Source organism: Eleutherodactylus coqui, chromosome 1 (assembly GCF_035609145.1).
Source record: "Eleutherodactylus coqui strain aEleCoq1 chromosome 1, aEleCoq1.hap1, whole genome shotgun sequence".
Classification (NCBI taxonomy): Eukaryota; Metazoa; Chordata; class Amphibia; order Anura; family Eleutherodactylidae; genus Eleutherodactylus; species Eleutherodactylus coqui.
The window spans coordinates 448,885,250-448,907,707 of NC_089837.1; the positions used below are offsets into that span (position 1 = coordinate 448,885,250).

The 22,458-nt window shown below is 42.2% G+C and overlaps 1 protein-coding gene across 1 annotated transcript in view; it reads right to left on the reverse strand.

The window, feature by feature from the left end:
- The window catches only part of PAN3 (poly(A) specific ribonuclease subunit PAN3), a 34,780-nt gene that overhangs the window by 2,152 nt on the left and 10,170 nt on the right, over window positions 1-22,458 (reverse strand). Inside the window, exons 3-15 of the mRNA XM_066583286.1 lie at window positions 19,333-19,399; window positions 18,667-18,737; window positions 18,141-18,291; window positions 11,702-11,949; window positions 11,477-11,581; window positions 10,223-10,280; window positions 8,881-9,042; window positions 8,459-8,575; window positions 6,318-6,419; window positions 4,207-4,372; window positions 4,009-4,096; window positions 2,358-2,497; window positions 387-516 (exon numbers count right to left, since the gene is read on the reverse strand). Coding sequence (XP_066439383.1) covers window positions 387-516; window positions 2,358-2,497; window positions 4,009-4,096; window positions 4,207-4,372; window positions 6,318-6,419; window positions 8,459-8,575; window positions 8,881-9,042; window positions 10,223-10,280; window positions 11,477-11,581; window positions 11,702-11,949; window positions 18,141-18,291; window positions 18,667-18,737; window positions 19,333-19,399 — 1,605 coding nt within the window. The remainder of the gene's footprint in view (window positions 1-386; window positions 517-2,357; window positions 2,498-4,008; window positions 4,097-4,206; window positions 4,373-6,317; window positions 6,420-8,458; window positions 8,576-8,880; window positions 9,043-10,222; window positions 10,281-11,476; window positions 11,582-11,701; window positions 11,950-18,140; window positions 18,292-18,666; window positions 18,738-19,332; window positions 19,400-22,458) is intronic.

A 22,458-nucleotide genomic window follows, 5' to 3' on the forward strand; every position in this document is an offset into this window, starting at 1 on the left:
ATTTAAATCTCTATCCAAATCATCAGATTACTACTGCAGAAGATTCCAAGCCATTTACCTTTAAACATATAATGTATCACAAGAGCCGAATGTGATCCGAAAAACAGGCACCGGAAATAAAACTTGGAGAGCAAAGTAAATTGAACATGACTAAAGTGAAGTTTTAATGTAGTTTACTATTGCAGCTGTGTCACCAAGCTAACAGTAATTTATTATGCCCACATCTATACATATGTAATACAGATGTGTCCCGCCTTGATCACGGGTATCCTCACCCGAACATCACAGATTCTCAGAGTTCGAGTCAAGATACCCAGAGTCAGTCAGACTAGGACACCTAGCCATAAGCAGCTTGTGTGTCACCAGACGTAGTAAATTTGGCTTACCTTTGCAAGGTCCTCCTCGATGACGTCGTTCCGCATCTGTGCGGCATCCAATTGAGTATAAAATCTAGCACCAATCATTGGCATGATGTCATTTACACTCCGCAACCGGTTTTGGTCTGTCAGCAAATATCTGTAGGCATACACAGACAACAGAATAAGTTTTCTCTTGTAAACCACTGCTGTATACAAGTTATGAGAGCTTTATGTCTGCTGTGAGAAATCCGCAACATGTATAATACAAAACTATGTGGATGAGATGAAACAAATCTCATCCAGACAGTGCCGAAAAATTCTGCAAGGAATTGACAGGCTGTGGATTTTAAATACACAGCCCATCAATCTTTTAATGCAGATTTGAACATTACAGATTGTTGTGGATTTTCCATGTTTTTCACACCTAGATTTTACCCTGTACGGCCGTTCCCTTAAGAGCTCTGTAACGTTCCTATCACAATACATGGCAATGTGGCCATTTTAAAGGAAAAGTTAAACAGCACTTGCACAATATTTTCCACTTTTAAAAGCATGCAACAAAAGGACGGGTTTCAGTGCAAAAGTAAATACAATTTCGGTGTTAGGGATGCAAAATAAACAAATAAAAAATGTTTTAAAAAAAAAAAGGGGGGGGGGGGTGCAGACAGCCGTAACACGAATATTTGAGTATACAATCCAACAGTGTGAATGGATTTATAACTCTTTTTTAATCTTTTACTGTTTAATTTTTTTAAACCATAAAACTAGCATTATTTTTTACTTTTTTAAAAATTGCCAAGAAGCATGCACGTCTTCTAGCCTCGGGAAGACCTCCTTACCAGTCAGGCAGAACGCTCATAAATCACTCTACCTGATCAAAGAGAACTTTAGGTAGGCCATCAAAACACTGCCTCTGTGTTCTGTTGATAGGTGTGGGTGTAACCCCTGCAATCATACATTGGAGGGGCTTGTCTTATGGATAGGCCATAACGGACAATCCTTAAAAACCCTTTTAATAATCAGTCATTCTTCTCAGATGCAGCTCTCTAGCACTGCAACCCATGATCTGCCCAGCTGTGGGAGGGCAAGGATGAGCAGAGCTGTCAGCAGTGCTGAGGGATGCAACAGAGATCATATACTAATATTACCTCCTTTACCCTAAACTTTGTCATAGTACAGTCTGTATACAGCTGTGCGTTATCAATATCGCAGTGGGGGCATAGTGTAGCTCAGTATGCAGACTAGATCTATCATTGTACCACATAGCTACCACTAATAACAAAATTCACAAAAAAAAAAAAAAAAAAAACCTACTTTGGTTACAAGTTTTTACAAAAAATTTTTTTTAAACCAAGTAGAGAAAGAGGTAAGACAACCGACGACTTCTATTGGTAAAGCACTGATCCAAATAATGTAGCACATCGCAGTATTCCAATCATGCAATAGAGTTGCCATCACATTTTTGGTCAATGAGCAGTTCTGGTTTCTTACATTAACCATACTGAGTCCATAACTTCAATAAAACTACTGAAAGGAGAAGAAACACATTTCTTATCTAATACATTATGTTGCTTTGCCTCCTACTCATTTGGAGGACGTCTATGCAATTTGAAATGGGGAACTTACATGAAACGTTCTACTTCCCCTCTGAAGTTTCCATGCAAAAGGCAACATTTACATTTATGAAATATTTCATGGTGGTACAGATTAGATCTAATCTCCTCTGTAGTGCATCATAAAATATCCAGATGGTGTTTCTATACAGTTCTATGAATACACTAAATACAGAAAGGGAAAAAAACAAAACAAAAAAGCACAGTAGTAAGACATTTGGCCATGCTGAAAACTGCTATCTATCTTCCACTACCAAGAAGCACACTGTATAGAAAAGCTACAGATGAAATGCAGCAAGTCTAATTCCCTTCAAGGCCGCGGAGCTCAACGCACTTCTAACCATACACACTGATCATAACACATGTGATAAGAGGTCAGCCTTACAAGATTAGATTTTTCAGGTCGGAGGAGTAGTTGATGTTCACAAGTTCCATTGCTTTTTGCAGATTTTCCCGCTGGATTCCAGCCAAGGAATTGCAAGACAATGCCAACACAACCTTTCCTAATGAGATCAGGTCTGCTTGCTGAAAGCAAGGGAAATAAGAGCGGATTTAGTTCAGGTAAACTTTAAAACCCATTTTTAGCAAATATGCAATCATAATCTTGCTCTAAGTTTGTTGTATTACATTGGGGCACATTCATATGAAAGGCAGTAATCCACCAGTGCAGGAGATCCTCTTCAGTGGTTGCAGTTAATACAGAATGATTTTTTCCACTTAGCATGGATAGCATAGCATGCCACATACATCTGTTTCCATATAACCTGTATGGTTGAACAGAGAATGGCTGAACATGAGCCTCCGAGTCAGGAAAGGGTTACAGAGGTTTAGGTAGGGTTGCGTGCTCCCAGCTTTCTATTTACTTTTAAATATATAAGGTTCCACATAGCAGAACCCCTTTGAGAGGTTCCTTTCAAAACATGGATTTACTATGGGGTGTCCCATTTGCTTGGTGTCCAGAAAGAAGGGAAAAAAAAGCAAGCTATAGCTTAAAAGGCCAAGAAATGCCTTTTAAATACATACCGTACTGAATAAAATCACACACACACACACACGACAGGTTTCCTTTAACCCAACCTGCCACCATCCACATGCAAGCAGTCACAAGGAAGGGAAACACAATGACTAGCCTGGCTGTCTCACATGACCTGAAGGTTGGAAGTTCAATCCCCGTTTGATTCAGGTAGCTGGCTAAAGGCTGACTCAGCCTTCCATGGGTCAACAAAAAGGAGAACACACACACACACACACACACACCAGTCTGCCTAGAAAATGTCAATATGTGACATTACCCAACGAGTCAGTCATGACTCAGTGCTTGCACCAGGGGATTTTACCAATACTCATTCAGTAAGATATGTTTTGACCGGGATGTCAAAATATTTTTATTAGTTTTGAAGTTAGATAATTCTCCCAAGTCTCCAGCAAATGGGACATACTATATATAACAACTGAAGGTATACCCTCTCATGGAACCAATGAGAATATAAGGAACAGCCTCACTGTGGGTCATTGGAGGGAAAAAAAAAAAACAAAAACTCTGATTTAAGTCAGATTAAAACAAGTCACAGGCAATGCTGTCTGCAAGTTTTGCATCAGGATGAAGTTTTAAATTTTGCCTCAAGGGGGTTGTCATTAGAGGGAAACATAAAAACTTACAGGGAAGTGACCCGGAGGACTGGAGGAGCCTGGAGAAGATGATGGGTGAGGTGAAGATGCGGTAAAAAGACTGATGGGGGCGGAATAGGCAAGTACTTATTTATTGACAGAACCCCTTTAACAACCAACTTGTCAAAAAAGTTGACCAGAGAAAGAATAATTTAAATGAAGCGGTCTACATTTCAACAGTGGGGCACAACCTCTCTCCAGTGATATTATGTGCAATCCCAGCCATTCAGGCACAGAAATAACTTGTCTGCATGTGGCTGACTATATAGGTAATGCTGGATTTAATGTCAGAATTCTCCATTAGGCCATATGCCAATATATTATATCTAGACGACCAATGTGTACCCAATGAAAGAGACCGGACTTACTTGGTATTGCGGCATTACGGCTACAGGATTACTCTGACTGCCATCGTAGGTTAAAACATCAAAAATGCCAACACAGTTAACATGGAGCCTTTTAAAGGAGAGAGAAACAAAAAATGTTACAAATGAACACTACTTCAGACCCACAAGCCTATTGTTTACATCAAATAGCAGCAAGCAGCTAATGTGATGATTATAGACCTCGTTTTCCCTGTGATGAGAATCTTTGTTGGATCCATGACACGACACGCTAGTCCTGCTGTGTGGATGGTTCTCAGTGCTGAGCTCAGTTGGACAATGTAAGCCCAAATGAGGGACTCGGGGAGCAATCCTGCATGTTGACGCGGCAAAGGACCATCATGCTGACCTACAAGAATAGAAGCTTTAAGTAAAACACACAATATCATATTACACATACTGTATCTACCAGTCTGGACACCTTTTCAGTTTTTTACATTGTAGATCCATATTGAAGATATGAGAGGACAGACAGGGAATTAAAGTAGTATACTAAAAATTAAACCTCTATAGGTTTTGGCTTTTAGAATCCGTGAATTAGAATCCGTGAATTAGTCCTTTTGCTTTGACGGCAGCTTTGCACATTCTGGGCATTTTCTAAATCAGCTTCATGGGGTAGTCACCTAGAATGGTTTTTGGTTAACAGGTATGCCTTGTCAAGAGTTAAATTGTGGAATTTCATTGCCTTCTTCATGTGTTTGAGACCATCACGCCTGTTGTGCAGAGGTAGGGTTGGTACATAGTAGCCAAATAGGACTCAACACTGTATGGGACTGTTCTAATCCACAGGGTCAAGAACCACTCGACTAAGTGGCAGTCCTTTCCTTTAAGACAAGATGTCAATCAGTCAACCATGAAACCATCAAAAGTTATAGAAACTTTCCACAGGATCCCTCTGATACACTAAGCTGAAACTGGTTTTCATGGGGACTGCCCCTGGAAAGGAAGACCAATAATACTTGCAGAAGTTCATTAGAGTTACCAGCCTCAGAAACCATAAGTTTATAGCACCTCAGATTAGAAACCATATCAATGCTCAGAGATCAAGTATAAGACATATCTCAACATCAGAGGAGACCAATAAATCAGGCCCTTATGGTCCAATTGCTCAGATGGTTTATGGAATGAGTTGAGCTGCAGAGTGAAGGAAAGAGCAGCCAACAAATGCTCAGCACCTCCAGGAACTCCTTCAAGGATGTTGCAAAACCATTCCAGGTGACGACCTCATGATGCTGACTGTGAAAATGCCAAGAGTGTGCAGAGCTGTCAAAAGAAAATGGGCCACTTGAAGAAACTAAAGTAGTATAAAAGCGTACTTTGGTTTAACACTATGCGCTACTACATTCCATGTATACATTTTCAGGTCTTCCAAAACAAATCTACAATGTAGAAGAAAAACAAAAACGAAACACCATGAAATGAGAAGGTGTCGAGTATCTATGCACACTCAGTTCCTGCTCCTGGCTCTTCCATCCTCTCCCCCCCCCCTCCTGCACACGAGGACGGCGTGAAAACAGAGCCGATATACGTTGGTGGGAATGCAGCCTCAGGTATACAGTCCCCCACCACCTCTTCTGCCCTCCAAAATCCCCCCACCCAGAAAAAGATTGGTAAACTGAACCAAAGGCCAAATTCACACATGAAATTTTTACACTTACAATATGGAGAAAATAGAACCCACTGACTTCAATGGGTTCATTGTGGGGGGCGGGGGCGCAAAAAAAAAAAAAAAAAAAAAAAAAAAACCCCAAAAAAAAACTTGGACTCTGTAAAAACGCTTATGGTTGTGTGAATCTGACCTAAGGCTGGCTTTACATGGGACGATAAGATAAATGGTTGTTTCAGCAATATTAATTTACTTTAAGTGATAGTTGTCCCCTGTAAATACGGAACCCGACAAGGTACTGAGCAATAAGTCACTTAGTAGTTAGACGCATTGCTTCTACTCACTGAAGTGACCAGTAAGCAAGTTCTTGCTCAGTGTAAGCAGGTAGCCCGTGGATGATTGTTGGTCATAGTGAATGGAGGCGGGCTGCTGCAAGAGATCTGACACGCTCTGCCTCCATTCACTGCCTCCTGTATGAAAGCACAGGAGGGACAAGTCTTCAGTTAACTGTCGGGCACTTATGCCCTCAGTCGTACCATGTAAAGCCACCCTAATGTGCATTTCATAAGGTGGATAAGATTGTGAAGCCAATGAGGACAAAAAGGGACTGATGCAAGTTAAACAGTTCAGTTGAATGCTGTGGAATATATTGGTACAACAGAAATAATCAGTTGTAAACCAGTCTTACCCCATTTTCTTTTAGTAAAGTAAGCGTCTGCACTGGGATCATTAAAATGCCTACTCATCATGGTCTCTGCCCCAGCGTGGAAGTCATAGGCAAAAACCAAGGCTTAAAGGAAAAATAAATAAAGATAAACAGGTCATGCCTCATGCTGCTGAAGAGTCAAGGTCTTTCACATTAAAATGCAATTTTGCAGTTTCTTAGGATAGTGGCAAACACACCCATGAAAACGTTCGCACAAATTGACTTTCTATACGTATGCAATCCGGGGTGTCCATTTTTAAAACTTCAGTATGTCATTTGTAACCTGAAAACAGCCCCAATTCCCCCCCCCACCCCCCCCCCCCCCCCACCACCACCACCACCTTTCTTATGATACACACAGCACAGAGTGCTGCCTTTGTTTGTATAGTGCATTCCGTGGGTTTCTCACAATCCGTGCCAAGCAAAATAATAATTAAAAAAAAAAAAAAAGAAAAAAAAAATAGTCTTGGGTCTTGCCACACTGACTAATATGGGGCAGAGTGCTGTCCAAGTCTATCCCTTAGAATGGTAGGCTTGGAAGGGACCTCCAGGGTCATCTGATCAGACCCCCTGCTCAGTGCAGGATTCACCAAGTCATCCCAATAGAATGCCGCTGTTTACTCTGGCAGCACTTGGACTTAATACCTGCTCGTGTGCCAGTAGTCTGACACAGGCCACTTTCACAGGGCAGTATTTTGCATTACCAAGTCAAAACGAGGAGTGGGTAATGCTGCCCTGTGAATATGGTCCAAAGCAAGAAATTTAAGAACTTGCTTGATAAGGGGCTTACCCATTGGGAAGGGAGGGGGGGGGGGGGGGGGGGGGGAAGAGTTACAAAACTGCTCAATGTGGAGGGGAATAAAAGCTGTCATTCTCCCATCACCGTGCCCTGCTGCAGTAGGGACAACATGCTGACACATTGACATGTCAATTACAGCAGTTAATCACTAGGCAAAAATTAGAGGATTGGCTGTGGTAGTCACATGGTGTGACATAACGGCTGGCTGACTGCAGCATGGGATACTGTCAGAGGAGAAGGTGAGAGAAGTATGGCTTTTATATTCCAACATTTAGCAGCTTTTCTTCCCTGGATAACCCCTTTAGTTTTTATTTTATTTCTTTCATTTTCTTCATCTCTACCTTTCACAAAAAAAAAAAAAAAAAATCTCCTCACCCCCCCATCAACATAGCTGTATGTAACATACATCGAACATAGTATGCAAGGCTGAAAAGAAAAAAAAAAAAAAGCCATCCAGTTCAGCCATTTCCACCATGCTGATCCAGAGGAAGGCAAAAAAAGGAAAAGGGGGGGAAAAAAAAATTAAAAAAAAAAAAAAGGAAAATAAAAAAATAGTGATGAGGCAGGGGGAAGGAAACAAAAACACCCCACACAACACTCCTTCCAAACTCTACAATGGCGGTCAGAATAATCCCTGGATAAAACTATTTGTAGGATGAGTGGTCTTTTGTGGCACCATTTAATATACCATATAAGAAGTACTGAAAAAAAATGTAAAAAAGGAAAAATTAAAAAAGATAAAAAGGAGCATAAAAAACCCAGACAAACGAAACTTGGAGACTGTGATAAGCCTTCTGTAAAATGATGACTGCTCAAATGTCACTTAGAAGTTCAGTATATATTAGGAGAACCCCACAGAATCACCACAACAGTAAGGCTGGGTTCACACAGGGCGGATTTGCTGTGAAAATTCCGTCCGGAATTTCACCGCGGCATGTCCTCCTGCGGCCGCTAATCCCAGGATTAGCTAGCTATGTGGACGAGATTCCTCAGAAATCTTGTCCACACGGGATGGTGAATCCGACGCTGCAGCGGGGATTCCCGGGCTGCAGCAGTTTTTTTTTGTTTTTGTTTTTTTAATTCTGCTGCGGCGGTGCTCTCCCCTACGGAAACGCCGGCTGCAGCAGAAGAGCGAGCGGCCAGGCTGCTTCAAAACCTGCGGCCAAGTGTTTTTTGCTGTGGCCAAAACCGCAAGATTTATGCCGGGAATCCGGAGTGTGGGAACACAGCCTAAAGATTTTACCTAGAACGTCTAGTATTTCTTATAAAAACAGACATCATGATGGATAATGCTCTGTAAGCTGCCCCTCCCCCCATTACTTACAATGCTCTCCGAACACTTTGGTTGTAAACATTTCTCGTAAGGTAACAATATTTGAGTGCTGGATTTTTTTCCATGTGTCAACCAAAGACATACATTTTGTGTTCACCAGACGAAAGCCTGTAATAAAGGAACAACCGCCAATCAGAGGAGAATTTAACCATTTCACAGGTAAAACACTTACTGGCCTGAAAATTCTATCATAGTGAAAGCCGAGATTTATTAATGGTTTGCTTCGAAATCGAAGATGCTCCCTCTGACCCTCCCCTGTATTAAAAGAAAACATGGTTTATGTTGTGCAAGTAGAAATAGGGCTCATTCACAGGTCCCAGCTAGGAATCCAGCGGAGGAAATGTACCACAATACCCCTTTCACAGGTTAATTCCCAGACAGACATTATGCTGCCATCATCCAAATCGGCTCACCATGAACTCTTCTCAGACAGTAGGTCAGATCATCCTTGCCATTTACAGCTTTATAGCATGACGTAATATATCCAAAGTTACTGGACTTGTGTATTCGGTTGGGAGGAGGAAGCGGTTCCAGAGGGAAGAGGCTGTGATAGCTGTCAACTTCTGCAGGTACAGCTATAAAAGGGAGAAAATATTTAAAAAAAATTTAATATATAAATTATCTGAGGATTTCACAAGTTTTTTTTTGCATAATGAAAGTTTATGGGGTTCATAGAACATAAGGTTATGGGCTCATAGGAAAGGGACTGCCAAGTCCAGGTTGTGACCTTTAAGGCTCTTTTACACGCAACAATTGCTCAAAATTCACTCAAAGCTATCTTTTGAGCAGTAATCGTGTGTAAATTAGTGCCCATTGTGCACCTTTCGTCCATCGCCGACTTCAGGTCAGCATGAAATCCGTCATCCCTGATAAGACAGACCGCACACCGAGTTCTCCACTGGGCAGGGCTGATAACATTCTTTAACAGCTGCTGTCCTGCTGGAGAATGGTGATGTATTTAGAGAACAGACCACCCTCTAAATATAGACTAATAAAGCTAGTTAGCTACTAAAGGGCTGATTAACCCTTTAGTACCTAATCCAAAATGATCACTCAAAACTCACTTTGACGAATTTTGAGTGATCTGTGTGTGCAAATGCACCTTTATATTCACCTGCCCCTCTGCTCCCTTGTTGTCTTGCCTGCAAAGCCAGAGCTGGGTCTATTGAGAGCACTTCTCTTATGCATGATTCTCATTCCATTGAGCGGACTCCTTCTCTTGTATGTAAAGAGCACAGCAACGCAGGTGATCATAAAAGACACATTCCTGGACTCAGCAGTCCCTCTCCTATGGGCTCAAACTTAATTTAGAGTTCTCATAGAACAGCTTCTAGTTATAACAGTCTCATAGCACCTTTTTTCTGTATACATTACAGAATTACTTTTTGAGCAATTTTCCTATTGGACTTATAGGACACAAGTACCAGCTGCAATGCTGACATGATTTTTTTTACAATTAGACAGCAGTATTAAAGCCCCACCCACATCAAAAATAAATAAAAGTTACATGTCCATTCACTATTCGTCTGCATCCCCTCCCTGCTGTTGTCACTCTGCGCCGGTAACCTATCGCTATTGCTCGAATCAGTCACCATAGAAGCAGGAGTAATTAGGCCAACATAGCAGAGAAGCGGCACTAGGAGTGGAGTGCTTGGGCCAGACAGAGCTGCTGTCTCCCATTACCTGCATTACTCCCACAAGTGATAAAGGGCACTAGCTTAACTTTATCTCAAGCTATGAAATGGCTTTACTTACAAGGTATATCTGCTTGGTCAATTTGCGCCATCGTTATTAAATGTCGGTTGATCAGTTCCTACAAAAGTTAACAAAAACACACAGGAAAGTGCTGTAAACACATCGGAAAAATAAGTAACAAAAACCAGCAGTGAATCTGGTATGGCAGAAGGCTGCAGGTATAAAATTGCAACATTGCCCCATTATACATGCAGGCCACATCTCAACCATGCATGGTAAAGTGATAAATCTGCAACAAGTCCCACAACATCATTGCTGTTCTGTAGATCTAACACACACAAAGTTTGATTTTTCTTCACTTCATTTTGAAAACCTCATTCCCACATATCATGCTTTGCTGGAAATTCTGACATATTTGAAAGTGTTAATGATCAGTTCTCAAGCAGATCACAAGAAATACTAAAAAAGATTCCATAGACTTCTACTATAGAGGTGACGAGGTGGAAGAAGAAACATCAGGGTCTCAGATGTTTAACAGCAAGAATCCTACTGCAGACTATTAATGCCACAAAAAACTGCAGCACACAAAAATAGTGTCAATAGAGCCAAAGGCCTTCTAACAGTCGATGAAGGGCAACACAAACAAAAGAGCATTTTTCCATCCTTGCCTCCTCACCTGATTGTCTTTCACACTCTGGAGGTCTCCTCTGACTATTGCAGTCACTTCCATGCAGTGCAGCCCCCAGTCTGATACTTACCACCAAGATGGTGCCGAGATTTTTCCCTTTCTTTTGCTTTTCTATGCTATTAATCCCATGATGCATTAGCACAGCACATGAACAGCTAGAAACTGTACCATCTCTGCCTACAGAGATGATACTGTGATTATCACTACTATGTATATTCAACTAAATAAGCTAGAAAGACATAGTAGTTCAGCCTCCTGACTGTAGAATCACCTCCTTTGTTATAACAGGAGTCAATAATCAGTAACTGATCAGAGTTTCTGTGGCCCCCTCTAAAGAGCTTATGTGGTAGGGTCCATCACACAGAAATTATACTGTCTGACACTGACCAATTTGTGAATACGTAAACCCAAGTAAATCTGAGCTGGTCAGAACAAGATCATCTGATCCAATTGAGGAGAAGGACTCCATGAGTTTCAGATAGAAAGGAACTAAATAAGGTCATACTAGCTGCCATATACTGGGGGGGGGGGGGGGGCGCGAGTCACATAAAAGCAGAGAATATCCCGAATTACTGTTTAAAGGGTGCAACAGTTGCGGCATTCACCCTCTGAAGAGATATCAGTACCTGTCTGAGTTCATCTGCCATGAAGAAGGACGGTGCATTTGCTTTTGGCTGCATGTAAGCAACATGAGGAGCAGTTGGTGGGTAGATGTGATAATTTGGAAAAACCTTTCAGGAAAACACAAAAAGACAAAAACAAAGAACACAACGTTAGTACGTGTGGATTCATTCCCTCTCCCTGCTAACATTAATCTCAATAACTTTTCTACATTCCTAGAAGTCATTTACCATTCCAGTGAGTGGCGCAGGAGTGGTATCTGTATAGAAGTAGGTTGTTCCGCCTACAGTTTCTTTCTGGATAACCTGTCCTGCAGATGGGGGCTGGGAAGCAGAGTTTGTCACTGGTGTTGAGGCACTAGAGGGCACCATGTAAGTGGCTGGGTTGGGCGTGTGGCTTCGCCGTCTTGGAGCCGGTGATGTGTGGGGTGTAATTTTAGGAGAATGAAGTGGGGAAGACCCAGCTGACAGCGACATGCCTGGAGAACGAGAGAAAACAAACAATGACTAATCAGTTGGCTGCAAAGATGGTCTATTGTTAAGCTGCTCCCGAGGAGCAATTGTCAATTTCCATCAACTTTGATTAAAGGCCCCCTACATGTTGGTCTTCTCAAATTCCAGATTAACTCTAATCTAAGTACCTAAGTACAAAATGCTCAAGTGTGAAGTCAGTGCAGCTAGTTATGTAAAGGAGGCAACGTGTTAGAATCTTGTCATTTTATATAATACATAGTCACCAATTTTTGTGTCATCTTTTATCCAATAGCCATAAAGAACTCAGAGGGAGGGAGAGAAACACCACACAGGAGCATGCAAAAACTCTATACAGTGTGCACTCAATGGAGAAGCAACCTGTGTTCCTCGATACTAAAAGGCTGCAGTGCCAAGATAAAGCGAGCCAAGTCATAAACAGCTCGTCTCATCTACTAGAGTGGAAACTTTCTATGAAATGTTTACCACTGCCAATCATTAAAGACAGAACAGAAAGTACAGTTTTAGGGCATACAGAAACTACGTCAAGTACACACCAGATGGCACAGTGACAATAACCCCAGGGGATTCCAGCACAGATGTAGCAGCGCTGCCAATATTGCCAACCAATAGACTAGAAGATTTGCCTTTTTTTTTCCAGCAGGTTATTATATTGCTATTTAGAAGGATATTTTTAAAGTGCCCAGACAATCTGTATTCAAATATAGGAATTACCTTTTATTAGAAAGCCAAGAGAATTGACAGTTTAATGGGTGCAACAGAATTCTGCTGATCTCTACAGGCCACAAACTGGTACTGCACTTTAAAAGGGAACCAGACACCTTGGAACAGCATTAGAAGTGAAGATATGGTGCCATTCCGGGAGGCGACTGGGAACAGGCGTCCGTGTGCTGTCCAATGGGAGTTGTAGTCGATCCTCTTGGGCACAACTTGTATACAGGGAAAGTTTACACACGGCCTAAAAGGAGTCTTTCATTAAAGACATTTATTCTATTCCCACAGAATAAGGGCATAAATTCACGTCCATTGGTAGGAGGGAGATCGGCAAGCGCATTGAGCTCTTGTCCCATAGAAGCGATTGGAACAGCGGGCAACCATGTGCACAGTTTCAACATTATGATCCCCATCTCTATTTTTCAATGAAAAGTTTGTTTTTGTTTTTATTTGTTGGTCCCCAAGAGGGAAAAAAAAAAAAAAAAAAAAAGGTATTCCAAAGTGGTACCAATGGAAACTACAGTAGGTCCCGCAAAAAAGCGAGCCATTGCACAACTATATTGACGGAAAAAGAAAGTATATTTTAGGAAAATAGTAAAGAAGAAAAAAAAACAAAAAAAAAAAAAAAAAAACAAAAAAAAACAAAAAAAAACACACAGCTTGGTCACTAAGGGGTTGAATCAACATGACCTGAAGCCCTTGGCATAAATCAGCAGTGAATGACACCAAGTAAACTTACATAACACAAAGGTTACTACTACTTCCGGGGGAATACAAGACAGCTGCTTCTACATAAGATTTACTTTAGAAAACTCCCCCAAGAGTTTACCAAACCCCTCAGACATCAGCCCAAGACTGAAGAAGTCCAACTTTCACTTCATATTCCTACTATCATGATGAGGCCTGAAAAAGGAGAAGTGAGGAGATAAAACCCTACCAAAAACACAAGATGTTCTGAAGCACAGGAGGTTATTTTGAGATAAGATGCAACTAGAAGATGGGATGGAATTTTCCAAGGCAACAACATATTTACAAGCCAGCGGCTCAGAACTAAAGACCCTACACCCACCCTGTGATCAATGGAGCGAGACTATAGAGGTGACAAGGTGGAAGAAGAAACGTGCCTCATATCTCAAGCGGTTGTGTGAAGTAAGAACGGTGCTGTACAGAGCCATAGAAAAAGGACAACTACCCAAAACATGAAGAGCTCTCAATTTCATCACATAGAAGTAGTGACTGAAGCTTCATTACAACAGTCTTCACAAATATATGCTGGAAATACGCAGCACGTCATTTGAACAAAAGGCCTTGAACTAGAAGAAAAAATAAGTAAAATCTAGAGAATCTTCAAGATTTCCTTTTTATCCATGCCTGAAAGCGCTGCGGAATAAGTTGGCACTATACAAAGGTTATTTGCTCAGTATGGCACAGGGGGATCTAATTCTTGTCAGTGCCTCCGATATTGCCCAATGTTCATTCAATAGGATTTGATTACACCTTTACCTGTTATGGGTGTGAAGTTAAGAAACACTGAGTTAAAGTAGCAATTCCCATCCCAAAGTGATGGCATATTACTAGGCTTTGCAGTCACTATGATACGTGGGAGTCCAGCCTCTTGCCCCACTACCCCAAGAATGAAAGGGACACAGCTCTAGTGCAGCACTGCAGCCCCTGCACAGCAGCACTACTGGCTAGGACCTGCAGCCAAGACACTGCTGTACGGGGAAAACCAGTGAAGAATCAGGATCAGAAGGGTTTCCTGGAGGTGTCAGATCTCCACTGACCATAACATGGTGACCGTCTAGCAATAGGCTATTGCTTTACGAGATGGGATAAGAGTATTACTGCTGGATCAGACTACCAAGTTTATCTATTGCAGTGTGCAGTTATGGAGACATAGGTCTGCATAAGTGCTGCAGACAGAGGGAAATTCTTAATCATTTGCCTTAACCCCAGAAGAAAGGAAACTATAGGGGACAGCTCTGTGTACTCAAAATCCAGAACCGGATTGCCTGTCTGAATAGCCTCTGTGCCCATAAGCACACAGGCTATTTGACCATGGGCCATAGCTGAACAGGCTCTTGGCCGGTTAAATTTGCATATGGCCAATAGGTGTCTAAGGGCTTCCACGCACTTACGTTTTTAACGCGATTGTCAGTGGGGCTTTCTAAATGTTTGCGCTTTATGTGTAATGCGTTTTTACCATTAGAAAGTCCCATTGACGAAGGCGTTAAAAAAAAAAACAAAACAAAAAAAAAAACAAACGATATTGCAGCATTACAAGTTCGCAAGTGGGAAAGAGCCCTGAGGCTTCTGGCCTGGCTAGTATAGCCCTGCAGGCTTTTTACTTAGTGGCCTATGGACTGTGGTCTTCATCAGAAGGGTCAGTGTATGAAGGCCCTTTCCTTACCCTACACTTCTCAGTAAGGTCTTGGTTAAAGGAGATCTTTGAAAGGCTGCAGTAAGGCAGTTCTGATTCTTGCACAATCTGCAGTTTTACAACCAGGGAGGTTACACCAGGTGAAGGGTTACCTTCTATTGAATTTAGTTGTGAGCTCTTGCGCAACAGGCTACCTTAACGAATCCCTCAATTAGTCCTGCTCAAGCTTAAGTCTTTGTTTGGACTGGCTATAAGGATGCATTATCCCACACACAATGTCGTCATATTAGGCTTCCTTCTTGTAATCATCCTACCCCCTTATCAAGATCCCAAGAATGATGAAGGAGCGAGTTCCATAGTCTGGATTGCTGTAGTAAAAAAAACCATTACAGCAATGACCAGTTGGATCATGGGGACTAGCAGGCCAACATATATTTCTGAAGGGCTGCAGCACGATTTCAGCATTATTGTTCATGCACACGGAAACACGCTGCATGTTCAGCACACAGACCGGGATATCAGAGTGGTGCCCGATGGGAGTTGTGCCTGAGACACTCAGGCGCAATGTTTAGGTTGCCCATATGCATGTACCCTTGGGGTGCCTTCACACTTGCGATCATGATGTCGCCGCATTTTTTTTTTTAATGCAAATGCTATTAGGGCTTTCTAATGTTAAAAACCCAACCCAGAAAAATCTCCAGGCACAAACCTGCGATTTTGTGTGATGCGTTTTTAACATTAGAAAGTCCTATTGACATTTGTGTTTAACAAAAAAAAAAAAGCAACAATATAGTGATCACCAGTGTGCAGGAGCCCTCAGGAATAGAGAATATCACTATTTTAATCAAATCTATAAGACAGCTTCTTGCAGTTTCACTAGTACTTAGTGGATTCTTCAATCCAATGAGCCATTAGTGGATAATTACTCCAGGCAAACACAACACACCCCCCCCCCCCTTATGGGCGCAATTACTTACCAGTAATCAGTTCTCCATGAGCCCATGACAGCACCACTAATGCCCACCCGCTGCGGTGTTTGTTAATGCCTAACGTTCAGTTTATTTTTCACTCAAACTAGATAAAAAGGCCTCAAATAGCCCGCGGACCTTACTACAGAACTGAGGTGAAGGATGTTCCCACCTGCCAAGAGATCTGGAAGGTTCCAGTTTTTTTGTCTGGATGGGAGGCCAGCTTTCATTGGCTCATGGAAAAACTTATTACTAGTAAGTAATTTTGTTTTTATGTGGAGACTTGCACTTTTAGTACTTCTAGCACTGGCTATCATACAAGTGCAAATTCGTTCAAAGTGCAATGACCAAGTAAGTCATTCTAGAAATTACTCCCTTCGCTATAGAAGTGGCTTCATCACCCCAGAGATTATGCCTGAGGTCAGGAGACGAGGGAGTCTGTAGGTAAACCTGTCGAGTAAAGGTTTAGACCTCATGTCCACAGGCATAATTGGATTGCGGATCACCTGTGCGGATGTGCCGCAGTTCAAGCCACCTCTAGGAATCATTGGGCATCCACACTTAATTAAATAGCTGCAGATCGCACGCATGGGTATTAAAAAAAATAAAACATGTTGGCCAGTGATTCACAGTCAGGTATCGCGCTCTCCTATGTGAAGTTAGCCTTCGATGCAGCTATAGTCTGTGACTGCAGCTTAAGTTTGCTTGTTGGTAGCTAGTGGAGCTGGATATCAGACAACCTCAGGAGGTTACTGTGCTGCAGCTCTACCCCTACGACAGGCTTTACACTGTTGCACCACTTACGGCCCTTTTACACAACGGCGTGAACAATGACGTCACCACTAAGGTAGCGCTCATGCAAAGCGTTTGCCACTGGATCACAGGCTTCTCACTCAGCATTTACATGGAGAGAGAAGCCAGTGATCTTTATTGCTGACTTTCAGGCACAAAAAAAAAAAAAAAAAAGCCAACGAATAGAGAACAATTTTTTATATTTACACTACACGATTATTTTTTGCACCATAACTGCTGCATCTAAATAGGCCATCACCCAGATCATTTCAGAGCCAACATAACAAAACCAGACTGAGCAGCTAATCCACCATTGAGAGATTGGGCTACTGCCATATTAACAATGTCCTTGGCGATGGTTCTCATATCATCATTACAGTGTTATTTACACTTAAGCGTCATCAATCCCTTTTTGGGACTGATTGTCAGCCAAATACAGTATAATGTTACTTTATCAACTTTAAAGCAGATATTCTTCTGCTGAAGAATGATTCCTTTATACGAGTATCAATTCATGACGGCATCTGCAGAAGTCACACGTCTATACTGGCAGGCTGAACGCTGGACAGGCCAAGACTCCGTGAAAAAGCAGTTACTGAGAATAAGGTCAACACAGGGAAATCAAACGGGAGGATTCTGGATACTAAGTTTTTTTTTTTTTTTAAGTTTTCACCCAGCAACTTGGGTCAGTTGGGGGTACAACCACTGGGACTCCCACCAGTCCCAAAAGCTTGGGGACGTGTAGTCTCCCTCATTTCTCAGTACAGGGTTGCCTCTACTCATCCCAGAGGTCAGATCACCTGCCAGCAGATGGATGACGATTCTTTACATAATACAAAGGATTTGAATCCTTGCGTCTTCAGTAGGATTCTCTATGAAGTTTAACGGTATGCATCTTAGTAATGGCGCATGCCATTAATAAGGAGGGTTATTTCCATCTTGGCTAATCATGTACCAGACAGGAATACTAAAAACACCCATTCCTATACAAATGAAGAAAGGTAAGGAAATAGCATAGACCAGCATGCTCGGCTGTTTCTGTACGCCTGGCCACAGCCAATTGATGCAGACAACCAGACTAGGTGGCCACATTCTTGAGATAGATGTGGGTTGCTAACAGACTTCTATGGCATGTCCTGTACATATGCCAGAACAGTCCAAGATGGGAAAACTTCAATAAATTTGGTCCTTTTGATGGCACTTTTCAACACTGTCTAGATTGGCACTGGGCATGTACGTCAGTTTTCTTGTTGACTTGTGGACTTGTGTTCAATAAATCTCACCTGGGGCGCATACTATAACATCACATAATGGAAATTGTTACCTGGAGCTAGACCAGCTGCAGCAGGACCTGCCATTGACGGGTGGGAGAATAATGCTTGGGAGAAGGCAGATATGTTGGACTGGGACATATTACTCAACCGGGACGTGGATCCTCCTTTTGGGATGAACTCGCTGGCAGTAGGGTTGGGTGTCTAAGAACAGAAGATTTTTATTAGAAATTCTGACCTTGCACAATAAAACACTTTGAAACCCCACAATATTTAGGTGGTTTACCATAAAAGTGCTGCACTAGTCGATGCCCAATGGACTGATGCCATTAATGCTTGTGTAATAGTGCTAATTATTGGGAAAAGGCATATACTAGCAGTTCATACATACTGCCATGCAGTGATGTCTGGACGAGAGAGGAAAGCAGCTACAAACAATATCTCAGAATAAAAGGAGCATCTTGAAAAACCTGTTAGCTTGGTTGTCAATGCGTAGATCGCCCATTTCCATATCTGTTGGATCTTCTTAGTGGTGAAATAGCACACAAATCTACCAACTCACTTTTCTATAACACTTACCTTTCGTCTTTGAGAAATGCTGAGACCGCCAAAGTCATTAAACAGAGTGGAAGCTGGAGAGCCTAAAGGATCTAAAAGAAAAACAAAATTGAATGGTCCTGTAATCTTGCACTACAAGAATTTATGAAGACCGGCATTTCAAATGTCAACTATCCCATAAAAAGAATTTTTTTTTTTTCCCCCTTTTCAATAATATATATTTCACACACACACACACACACACACACACACACAACAGCTAGTTTTGTCTGTATACTACTGTTATTCTTCATCTAAGGCCTGATCAGTACAAAAAGAGTGGTCACCAACTAGTTTACCTTCTAATGATAATGAGATGACTCTGCTAATACTCTCCCAGTCTCTACAGCAAAGCAGACAACTGAGCTACGGAACACAGCAAATCTCAGCTTACTAGAACAGCTCTAGTCCCCAGTGTGAAAGCTGGAAACTTCCATGTTTTTCTGCAGGCATTGTTGGAAATCACCAACAAGTCATAATTTAGAAAAATGGTTGTTCAGATGGGACAAATATAAGATTTCCAAAAACTGTATTATTGGAATGATTATTATATAGAGTGTATTGTGAAAGACTTACACCCTGCAAAGTAATTCTCCACTAAATTTTGTTACATCATAATTCTCACTATATAGTGAGTATTCCTCTTACCATGGCCTGTATATGGCTTGGCACTGTCATTCAGAAGGCTTGGTGAACTGCTGCTGTTCGTCATTCGCTACGAGAAAATAAAAAGTTATCAATTTTGACTTAATAGAGCATATAAGATGTGCACAGGTAATATAATATATAAGGCATATCTTATTTACCAGCACATGACAATACACTGCACAAAAGACTTATTATGCAGTTTGAATATGGCCTTTGAAGGTCTATTCACACAGCACGAATGTCGGGCAAACGATGACTAACACTTGTCCCGGGGTGTGCTCGCTCCCATGCTGCTGCACAGGAGAGAGTACTGAATAACAGCTGTGTTAAGTGAATGGAGAGGGGCGAGTGAAATCTCCTCCAGCCACCCAGGCCCCTGCTGAGTGAGCCAGCGATACTCGTTCCTGTGCAGCAGCCTGGGAGAGAGTATGTGCGCGGGAAGAGCGTCGTGCATAGTTTGCCCAACATTCATCCCGTGTAAATGGGCCTTAAGGCTGTGCTTCCATTTACCTCAAGAAGCCATAAGGCCGGTTTCATACACTATGTACTAGTTGTGGGATCCACAGCAAAATTCCACAACTTTGTTAAAATCCCATTCACTGGCATTGTACTGAACAAACCCCATTCACTAACAGCAGAAAAAGATTTTACTGCTAATTCAGACCAGGTTGTGGATTTTTAAATCCCCCGCATGCTTTGTGTTGCAGAAACTGCACCGTGGATTTCATTCATTTGGATGTAACAAGTTCACAGGTGGATTTTAGAGCAGAAATTTACTGCGGAATCACAGCAGATATTTTATGTTGTATGAGGAACTAACCTAAGAACCATGAGGCCTCTCACACAGAGGACAGCGATATCGCAGCTCTGTACACACGATTTTGTTGCGTCAGTGATGCTTTTTTTCTTGTGAAAAATGTAGCATCGCGGTCGATTTTATAGCAAGTTATAGCACTTTCTAATTTTAAAAATCGCATTGCATGAAAAACACAAGATCGGGCTATGAAATAAACTAAGAGGCTCCTCAGAGAAACATGGGCTACAAAACATAAAAAGCGATTTTATAGTCTCGCAATGTCGCAGGCTACAAAGCATCGCTCATGTGAAAGAACCCATTGGAAACCATGGGCTTTACATACATGCATTTTGTAGCGACGCTGCAGCGCTACAAAATCGGTCAATTTTGTAGCCCGTGTGAAACCAGCCTAAAATAAAAAAAATAAATAAACCCCACACACACCCCTGGCAGGTGACAGCGCCAATGGTTAGAGGTATTCCCACCCCTCATATGACATTCACTTAAAGTAGTCTAGAAGCAAACAATACCCAGACAGGGCAGCAAAGCCAGATCTCAGAACAAGCACTACAAAACAAACAATGTTCTTCCCTTTTTAGAGCGATAGTAACCAATTTCTGCTGTAGCCAAGTCCATTTTAGCAGCGCTTCACTGCAAATAGGTAGACAATTACGCTCCTGACATTGCAGAACCCCCTTGCACCAGCCACAGCTTTTGCCCCAGTCTCCTTAACTCTTTACAGGGCTCCAGCTAGCAGCCAAAAAATAAAATTAAAAAATTGCACCAATGAGTCTAGTATTTTGGAAGTGGTGACAATAGTTTATCGCCATTTGCAACTAGCCACACTGCTGTCTAGCTGTAGATAAGGAAGACTTCTAGAAAATCTGCCTTCCTGATAACACATGCCCTCATGCAGCAAGAAGTAGCTGCATACACGCTGCCTGTTCTGCTCCCCACTGCCATGCAAGTTCCTTGAGCCTCGCTGCCAGCAGCTGCTGCTATTGTATGGAAGATGGTGGTGGTAGTGCTGGAGGGTACCCGAGTGCTGCCACTACTGGGACCACAGTGCAAGTTGCTATGACTGCAAGTCGCAGAAAAGCGTTATATTTTTTGCAATCTGTGGTCATGTCAACCTGAGACCTCACCAAATTCAATTACAGGGCAAAGTTACACAGCAATTTTTGATTGTGCAACGTTTTTGCAGCCAAAAGCCACCGTGTGTGTACATTATACTGGGGCTTCTGCATGTGTAGGGGATTACTGGGAGGATAGCAGTGCTGTGGATGACCTGTGTAAGTAATACTCTGGATGTGTGCAGTTAAAGGGGTTGTCCCGCGGCAGCAAGTGGGTCTATACACTTCTGTATGGCCATATTAATGCACTTTGTAATGTACATTGTGCATTAATTATGAGCCATACAGAAGTTATAAAAAGTTTTTCACTTACCTGCTCCGCTGCTGGCGTCCTCGTCTCCATGGAGCCCGCCTAATTTTCGCCGTCTAAAATGGTCTAATGGCCAAATTAGACGCGCTTGCGCAGTCCGGGTCTTCTGCTTTCTTCAATGGGGCTCCGTGTAGCTCCGCCCCGTCACGTGCCGATTCCAGCCAATCAGGAGGCTGGAATCGGCAATGGACCGCACAGAAGAGCTGCGGTCCACGGAGGAAGAGGATCCCGGCGGCCATCTTCACCGGTAAGTATAGAAGTCACCGGAGCGCGGGGATTAAGGTAAGCGCTGAGCGTTTTTTTTTTTTCTACATCCCTGCATCAGGGTTGTCTCGCGCCAGGGGAGGGGGGGGGGGGGGGGGGGGGTTGAAAAAAAAAAAAAAAAAACAGTTTCGGCGCGGGACAACCCCTTTAAATTATAGTATTTTTTATTATAAAATTATGAATGCCAAGACATGTTTAATCTGAAGGGGTTAAAGTTGCTGGTGTCTGGTTTTACAGCTCAGCTCTACTGACATGAATAAGACCAAACTGCACCAGCACCTCCAACTTGTGGACATGTGTTGTGTGGTCGACTTTGAGATGCAGGGCACCCAGCCGTGCGGACTCATATGTGGCGTCATTAACCACTTAAGTTACGCTTTTTTTTTTTTTTTTAGTTATTTACGGGTTAAAAAAAAAGTTTTGTTTTTTTTAAGCAATTTAAATTCTGATTCTTTTTGAACTTGGGGAGTGTAATGTTTTTAAAAAATTTTAGTGTAGTTTAGGAGATATGATGCAATGGGCTGCAGGCAGGTGTATATATTACACATACACACTTCTACATCGCTGTCAGGGTCCAGCGGGTCCTGCTGCGTGGGATCCCAGCACTATACTGGAGATCTTTC